The sequence below is a fragment of the Hemibagrus wyckioides genome, linkage group LG14 (assembly GCF_019097595.1).
Source record: "Hemibagrus wyckioides isolate EC202008001 linkage group LG14, SWU_Hwy_1.0, whole genome shotgun sequence".
NCBI classification, from domain to species: Eukaryota; Metazoa; Chordata; class Actinopteri; order Siluriformes; family Bagridae; genus Hemibagrus; species Hemibagrus wyckioides.
Window position 1 is genome coordinate 4,777,007 of NC_080723.1, and position 9,238 is coordinate 4,786,244.

Genomic DNA, 9,238 nt, shown 5'->3' on the forward strand with positions numbered 1-9,238 from the left:
GCTCGGCTTGTACTGTACTAATGCATCGATTCCAAATCCACATGTGCGCATGCTAGTTGAGCGAGGATATGTTTAGATGATTGCTGTCTGTTTGTGGTCAGATGGGGCAGGTGATGTGCAGGCGTATGGTGTGTGATTGCGAGAATCCCACCGTGGATCTGTTCTGCTGTCCGGAGTGTGATCCACGCCTCAGCTCTCAGTGTCTGCACCAGAACGGCTTGGTCACCTATAGCAGTGGAGACACCTGGACAGAAAACTGCCAGCAGTGCCAGTGCCTGGTGAGACACGCACACACACACACACACACAGATCAAGATAAAATACATACAGTTCTTATAACCGGTGGCAGCTTTACTAGTGTCTGATAAGAGATATTAGACCAGGGGCTCAGACCACAGCCTCAAGGTGGATCGAGTATTTCAGTGGCTCAAGCCGAGCACTCAAAAATGACTGCGGCAGAACTGATCAATGTATGGAGAAAAGAATGGCTGTAGTTCAGCATCTCTTTATTTATTCCGCATCTGCTGCAGATCCACTGTCGCAGCCAATCACAAGTGTTTATTTGAAATACAGCCCAATACGTAAGAAAAAAAAGATTTCCGTAGACCTTTGTAGATTTATCCTGTCTTAAGTGATAACATGACTTGTTAAAAAATAGCTGGCGACGACGAAGGAATATTTAAGGACGTCTTTGTGGAGAAACGTCTCTATTGTCTTCAGGACAGACGTCTCGTCTGATCAAAGTCTGTGGCACTAGTCAAAAGTGAAGCACTGGTGCAAAAAGGGAAAACATCATCACTTTAAATGATAGTAATGAGCTAATTACTAATGATTAAGCAGTACAAGGTCATTCTCGACAAGTATATAAGGAATTTTACAGAGATGTTTCCTACACATACTTTTGCTATAGTAAATACCTCTGCATTAGACAATAAAACCTGCTCTTGGACTAATACCAGTGGTGGGATGAGATCAGCACTGGAGCGTGAGAGAGGATAGATCTGTTTTTTCCCATTAAACTAGAGACATTGGGCTAACAAGTAAAAGTAAGGTTGCTGGTTTGAACCACTTCATTCTCACAAACTGCATTTCTGCAAGAAATTTTGGATGCATTGATAGTTGGTGTACGGATGTATAGAAATCTAGCATTTGTCTGCAATATTTATGATGTACAGAAAGACAATTTCTATACTTTCGATACTGAAACTAGAGCAGGTTAAATGCTTTTCATTGATTGATCAGTATTAGTACTGATCAATCAATGAAAAGCATTTAACCTGCTCTAGTTGGGGAAAAAACTGTAAATCAAATGTTTACAGAACCTATTCTGGATGGTTCTGTAATAAAGCAGCAGGTAAGACACATGGTTCAAGACAATTGGGATTGGCTGAAGAAGCTTACATCTTTTTTTCTACTGTAAAGGAAGCTTGTCTATAATCTCCTACCTTTCAGCTCTCAGGGTGCATACTGTAAGGGGAAAACACTTCTAACCAGACATACTTCTGATTTTACTTTCCAGAACTGCACAGATCCTGCCAGTGGTGATGAGTTGTAGCAAGATATCTCTTGTATTTAAAGGGTTCGATACAGCTGATGTAACTACACTGTAAAAAATAGTAATGATTGCTTTGGGAAACTAGGCAGCAGAGGATTTTTCCATGTATCTTATATTAAGTAATCACACATATTGTATAGTATAATGGCATGTGGTGATGATCTCCATGGAGCAGCAAAGGCATTCATCAGAATTCCCTTCATTCGTTCTTCTTTCGCTTTTACTTTCTGCTTTCTTTCTTTTCCCTTGGCTCTCAGCCCTCCTGCAGAGCAAAGAAAGAGGAAGACATTTCGCTACACTTTATTCTGACAAGACACTTCCCCAACTCCCTCCCTCCCTCCATATCTCAGCTGTTCCTCCACCCCATCCATATGTTCATCAAATGCAAATGCGCTACATGCCATTCATGAGTATGAGTTTCTGCTCCCTGGGAAGGAAAAAAACTATTACGGCTTCCTCCTGGGTAGCACCTTTCCCCACAAATGCTCTCCACTCTTGTCTGGGTGGAGGTGTGTCTGCTCTTATTAAGCTCTAGACAGATCAAACACAGTGAAACACAGCCCTGCTCGGCTCTCTCAGCCCTCCTCCAGCTTCACATTAGCATATGAACACAGATGTGCACCAAAAGTGCTTCATAATACCCAGTATGCTCTTATGCCTTTCCAACTTCTCGTGCTGGATGCAGGGGTTGTGTTCTGGCAGGAGGGTAAAAGGACTAGAGAGAAAACAGGATATTTAATTGCCTTCGCAATGGCAGGACAACCGACTTCAAGGAATGGAATGAGATAAGTCAAGGATGAAAGGAAGAAAAGAATAGAAAGGATGCAGGGATCAAAGGAGGGAGGAGAAAAGGATGATGAGGGGAGCATAAAAGGCAATGAAGAGTGTGGGGAGACGGATGGAAAGAACAAAAGTAAGACCTGAGGAGAAAAGACCTGAGCAGGTGTAGGTGCACTGTAAGGAGACGAAAAAATGGAAATCTTAAAAGTGCAAACACCTTGAATATAATCAAATTGATCTAGTATTGCCTAGCAAAAGATTATAATACACCAAATATATTATAGCAGGATTACTGAACCTATTTCTTGGCACTTCAGTCTTTCAAACTTGTGATGTAAAGTGTCCAAAGGTCTGAGACCACTCAAAAAATCTGGGAATTTTGTATAATTTTTTTATTTAAACTGGCAATAAACAGAAGGTAAATATTTAACACAAAGAAAGTAAATGTTTCACAAGTTCAAGATTGCTTCTAGGTCTCTATTGAGCATTTTAACTACTTTGTACTTAAAGGTCAGATTTTCCTAATGTCTAATCTCTCTTTCTGTTGAAGCATGTGTTCAGGCAACACTAATTTTGATCTAAAATGGATCTTAAGGTTTTCCACAGTCTTGTGGAGTCCGTGGCAGCTCTAGTGCACACTGTTATTAAAGCAAAAAAGGTGACAAAACCGAAAAACTCATGTAGAGAGACTCACTCAAGTTGCAATGAAAGTTGTATTAAATTAGAAACTTTCCCCTAGTTTTCACTAGTTCGCTCAGATCTTTGGACCCCACTGAACAGAATATGCTTAATCTTTGAATTAACTGATCTTTAAGTAAGAATAATTTAGAAATAGATTTATAAATCTTTTGGTTTTGTGTAACCTTAAAATATCATAAATTCATGAGTGCAGTCTTAAAATATAGATGCATTTGCCTAAGATATTTTAGTATAATTTTTTTTTGCAGCAACTTTACAGCATACACTCTCTGCTCGTTCTTCAGATTAAAGTTTTAGAGCTGCACTCAGTGGCAATTTCTATCATTCTCTAGCAAGTCTCACCACACCCAGACTTCCGCACCTACACCCTACTTTTGTTAGGTTACATTTCTAACATCAAGATCAACTAAAATAAGTGAAAATCCTGGATCGTTAAATATCATGCTTTGAAAAATCTCAATAAGTGTCTAACATAACTACAGAGACGGCACTGATCTTTTAACACTCAACTATTAATTTGTCATGCATAGCTATTAATAGAAACGTTTAAATGTTTATCTTTTGCTTCCACAGTTCAGTTTAACACATTTGACACACACCAGGTCTATTTTAACGCTGCAGCAGAGAATAAATGCATCCACAGACGGCAAATGAATTAGTAAGTCTATGGAAATTCTTCTTATACTCCATGAGCTCGACTGGATTAGCCACAACAAGGATCTGGCACCGTAGCCATGGTGGTTCATATTTTAAAAAAATAAAAAATAAATAAAAATTAGAGTCGCTTAGCTATTCTTTCTTCAGTGCTGATTGGTTTTGCAGGAGGTCTCAATTCAATAATTTTCTGGCTCCGTATCTAGATTGCGGTCCACCTGCTCTGCAACATCCCATTATTAAAAAAGACTGAGTGCATGGACAAATAACGAGCTTAGTTATCTTCTTCTCACTTTAGATACATTAGATACATGCTTTTAAACACCGGCACATAAACACACACACACACACACACACAGTGTAGGGGTAGCGTTAAACCTAGTGAAATGAAAAGGTTTATCCGAAATAGGTCAGACAGAGCTACACCACTGCTTACCTAAATCTATTAGGTTGGGTGAAATATATGACCTGTATTTTAGGGACTTACTGAGAGCAGCAGGGGGCAGGCGGTGCAGCTTTCTGCGCTCCTGCTTCGGTGTGATTTATGAGAAACAAAGAGTAGAGCATTTGCTCCAGAGAGCCATACGCTTTCTTCCAAAGCCGTGCATTGTAAATATAGTTACTGCCATCAACAATGTAGCTGCTTCCATGTGATATTTTAAAATGGATCCACACCCTAATTACCAGATAGAATGCATGTTAATTTGCAGAGCTAGTGTTTCTTTTGTGGAAAACAGTCTCTCACTCCAGGCCAAGTAGGGTCATTTCTCATTACAGAGGCAGTAACTATTGTTTATTATGGTCTACTTTGGGCTTGGTTATTTGTTGCAATGCACTCCGGGGGCTTCACAGAAATGAGCACTCTCACTCTTTCCAAGTTTTGACAGAGGTGTAAAATTCTCTTCTTCACTTTCTGCTGTTATAAGGATAAACAAACTGCAGCTAAGGGTATTGCACAATTTATGGGGAAAGCAACCAGGACCGTTATAGCGAAGAAAAACAACAACTATTGGAGAATGTTTCATAAACTTAGAAAACAGTAAATAAAGCGCATATGGAAAAAAAGTATAGACCTAAACGCATGCCACAAAACTCTTAGAATCTTGAATGCAACAAGTGTTCATACAAATAGCTAACGGGTTAAAGAGAGCAGTGTATGATGATAAAGAGTGAACTTGCTGAGTGGTGTGTTGTGTGTGTGTTGCAGCAGGGAGAGGTGGACTGCTGGCCGTTGTTGTGCCCTCCGGCACATTGCGACTTCACCATGGTGCCCGAGGGCGAATGCTGCCCACGCTGCGTCACAGACCCGTGCCTGGCTCAGAGCATCCGCAATGACATCACCAAGACTTGCGAGGATGAACACGGCATCATGCGCTTCAGCGGCTCCTCCTGGGTCAAACATGGCACAGAGTGCACGCTCTGCCATTGCAAGGTCTTTACACCACACGTTATTAACACCACCTGCGTGAACTGTATCAAAGATACATTCAATTCAATTCAATTTTATTTGTATCGCGCTTTTAACATTGGACAAGCAGCTTTACAGAACATAAGAAATATAGAACAGAAAGTTCCAAGATTCATATTAGACTTATATTTATATTTATTCATATTCATCCCTAATGAGCAAGCCTGCGGCGACTGTGGCAAGGAAAAACTCCCTTAGATGGTAAGAGGAAGAAACCTTAAGAGGAATCAGACTGGGGACACCAGAGTGTGTGATTATAAATTATTATAAATACCGGAGAGTGTAAATTAACATAAACACCGGAGAGTGTGATTATGAATAATATCTTTTCTACAGAAATATATAGTCAGTTGTTAACCAGGAGCTCCTGAGCAAATATCTCAACATTTGGCAGACGCCCTTATCCAGAGCAACTTACCATTTATCTCATTTTATACAACTGAGGGTTAAGGGCCTTGCTCAGGGGCCCAGCAGTGGCAGTGAACTCACAACCTTCCTATCAGTAGTCCAATGCCTTAACCACTGAGCTATCTCTAATAAACATGCTTAAGCCTTCAAATGCTCAGTGATGGAGATACAGCATACATTTGATAAATCCAAAATATTACTGTGCTATACTTATAACCCGTATATATATTTAGCTAATTAATGTTTTCTCTTTCTCCTTTCTCTTTCCTTCCGTCTAGAATGGACACATCTGTTGCTCAGTGGATCCTCTGTGCCTTTAGCTGCAGTCCGTCTTGCTGAAGGTGTTTGTACAGTTGTTCTCCATTAAAAAAAAAAAGAAAAGATACCCACTGTTTTCACCCTGTCCCAAATCAACATCTTTATACCAAATGCAAACTATGTATTATACCAAACTGATGACAGAGAATGTCGCTGTTCATACCTGCTACAGAAAGAAACCATTTTTTGTTTTTTCACATTGAGGTGAAATCTCACTGCGCTGTACAGAATACTGTATACACAGGCATGACCACACTGGATGTTAAAATCATATCCTTTCATTTAGAGCTGTTTATGAAACCAGTAAAAGAATTAGGGATCTTAGGTAGTATGTAAACGTTATTGTATTTCTCTTTCATCACATTATGGAAGTTGTCTATATTTTGTGATTCCATAACACTTTTTTTTTTTTTTTTGTATGTTCGTTCCCTTTTGGTTAATTTCACAATTTTAAAGGATTATCCCGCTTGCTCTTGTCTAATGGTGAAATAAAGTATTTCCATTTCCATTTACAGATGTCTTGTACTTATTACTTTTTAACTTCCAAGACTGGTCATACGTCATATGTATAAAGATATTTTTGAGGCAATAGTCTTTAATATATATATATATATATATATATATATATATATATATATATATATATATATATATATATATATATATATATTTCAGAGACAAATAATGCAAAAACAAGCTTAATAAAGATATACCTGTTTTGTTTACTACTTTTATTTTTATTTTTATGGTTCAGAAATTTGCAGGTGGATTTTTTCCTTTGGTTTTCTCTCTCGCCTTTCTGCTATTCCATTCTGTCAGCAAAATGGAAATTGACTTACTGGACATTTTAATCAGTATCAACAAATGGATTATTTTATCACTGCAAGTCTGATATAAATTGAGTCAGGACTCTGTAGGCTTTCAGTATGAGATGTTTTTGCCTCTGTTGGGATATCCTTACACAGAATGGTTGTGGTTGAAGATAACGGCTTTAAATTTGAGCTGTTTATGTACAAACACTTGGGGCATGGGTTTGAGCTCAGCATTTATTTAATATATAAACTTTTCGTAGTAGGCTATGTAGAAATACTTACAACAAATTCTTAAAACAATGAGTGTCTGCTTTCATATGAGTCATTAACCTCCACTGTGGAACGTGACATGAGAAAGAAATTCAATAAAACAAAAAAATTCCTTTTTTGGCCTTTAGTGAAAAGAGTTCAATGTTTACTGGTCATCTTTAACACTGAGCTAAAGGTCCTTCAACCACCGAAGCAACACTAAGTGAACTGTGGCATTTTACCCAAGATCCAAGCAAAAACACTGAAAAACTACACTGACCTATTAGTTCCTCAAGAGCCCTTGGTTGCTGCTGTAGAAAGGACATTATTTTCAGTTTCATTATTTACTGTCCAGTGTCACCCAAATGAGGATGGGTTCCCTTCTGAGTCTGGTTCCTCTCAAGGTTTCTTCCTCATATCATCTCAGGAAGTTTTTCCTTGCCACCGTCGCCTCAGGTTTGCTCATTAGGGATAAAATAGTAACTTTAAACTTGATAATGTTTTTTCTATACTTCTGTAAAGCTGCTTTGAGACAACGTCCATTCTTAAAAGCCCTGTACAAATAAATTGAATTGAAATGAACAATATTCATCTTAAGTTTGCATATGTGGTATTACAGCATTAAATAACTAATCAAGTTAATTTACACGAAAAACACTTCCACCAAATGTTCCTATTAAGTACCAACAAACATTCCATGCTGAACAAATAGCCAAGGTCAGTTGAGTTAGTGTGGGTGAAAGTTAGACGACTTTTCGCTTCAAATTTTGGGTAAGAAAAAGAATAATTAAACCAAACTTTCCTTTTTACATATACATGGGCAGGTGTATCTGCTTTCAGTTTGAAGGACTGTTTCATTTTTCCATATTTTACATCCAAACATCTTCATATCATGTTGTATATTTGAATTTTGTATGAGTATTCAGCAATTTTTAGGCAGAGCAGGGGAAATAGGAGCATGTCCTAAATGTAAACGCAGCACCATGTGCTCACATTATACAGAACACACAAGGTCATTCAGCACTTGGGCTGCAGTTGTTTCTCTCTCTCACTCTCTCTCTCTCTCTCTCTCTCCTGGTCTTTTCACTACATGCCCAGCATGCTGAAATGTGTTTTTTAGGGAGCACTAAGTTTACGCAATACTAAATCATTGTACTAAAACCGATGATTTCTCCAGCCAGAGAATTGGAAAACGGTAAATATCTTTCGCCAAAGAAATACACTACACCACACCAATAAAATACATTTCTTATCTCACCTTTTTCATGAATACTTTAGTCTTTTAGTCTTTAGTCACCTATAGGTCAATGGTTCTGCTCTTCATCTTTTCGGTAGGTTCAGAAGTGAGCGGTAATAAGCTCCCTGGCTGCAGCTTTTCCCTCTAGAGCTGAATCTGCTGATGGAGCTGATCCTGTAGATTATACGCTCAGCACCCAGGATACAGTCCAAAACCCCCAGCTCTCGCTCTTTCTCTGCACCTGCATTTGATCAGAAATTCATTTATGGACTTATCGACTTGCAGATCTTTTTCCTTTTCAGCCTGCAGCCCAGCTTATATAATGTGAATTCAGATTGTCCAATGTTTCAGCAAATTTCAAATTCAGTGACTCTTTAGTATGTAAGTTTGTTAAATCTCAATTTGGACTGGGGTTGCACAAAATGTATTTAAAACATTTTTTGATAATATATAAGTAATTGCTTTATTACTAAAGTAAAGGATGTGTATGCTTAAGGAAAAAAAAAATGAATAGGTTGTAATGGACTGAGTAGATGTGTTTACATATCCCTCCTGTCAGTCCATCCAAGATCCCTTAACTCCATCCACATCAGAAGTGCTTATAAAAGCAGACATGGTATATCTGCAGAACCGTTGCTAAACACCCTGCATCTGCAAATATTTCTGCTGTAGGAAAAAAAAATGATGGGAAGAATTAACTAAAGCTTTTTTCTTATACCAGAAGTTCAGAACTCATCTGCGGGGAATTACGCAAGTTAATGATGTGACTGAATAAGCAGTTTGGGCGAATGATATGAGAGAATGACAGATACCAAATCTGTTTTACTTTTTAATGGTGAAAAAAAATGAACTAAGGTCCTGCAGATATTGTCCTCCTGATAATGTTTCCATGCAGAATCTTGAACTTGGGTGACAAATATGACATGGTATATTAGTTAGAACTATCTAGGTTCCAAATTTGACATAGTTATGTTTATTTATAACTTCTGGCATTTATATTGTGGCTATTAGTATAGAGATGTATGGTATTTCGCAGTTTTTAGTAGTTTTCTAGCTAT

General features: G+C 38.2%; 1 protein-coding gene across 1 annotated transcript in view; it reads left to right on the top strand.

Moving 5' to 3' along the window:
* The window catches only part of nell2a (neural EGFL like 2a), a 68,807-nt gene extending 62,413 nt beyond the window's left edge, over nucleotides 1–6,394 (top strand). Inside the window, exons 18-20 of the mRNA XM_058408776.1 lie at nucleotides 102–278; nucleotides 4,896–5,120; nucleotides 5,843–6,394. Coding sequence (XP_058264759.1) covers nucleotides 102–278; nucleotides 4,896–5,120; nucleotides 5,843–5,884 — 444 coding nt within the window. The 3' untranslated portion in view covers nucleotides 5,885–6,394. The remainder of the gene's footprint in view (nucleotides 1–101; nucleotides 279–4,895; nucleotides 5,121–5,842) is intronic.
* The last annotated feature ends 2,844 nt before the right edge of the window (nucleotides 6,395–9,238 follow it).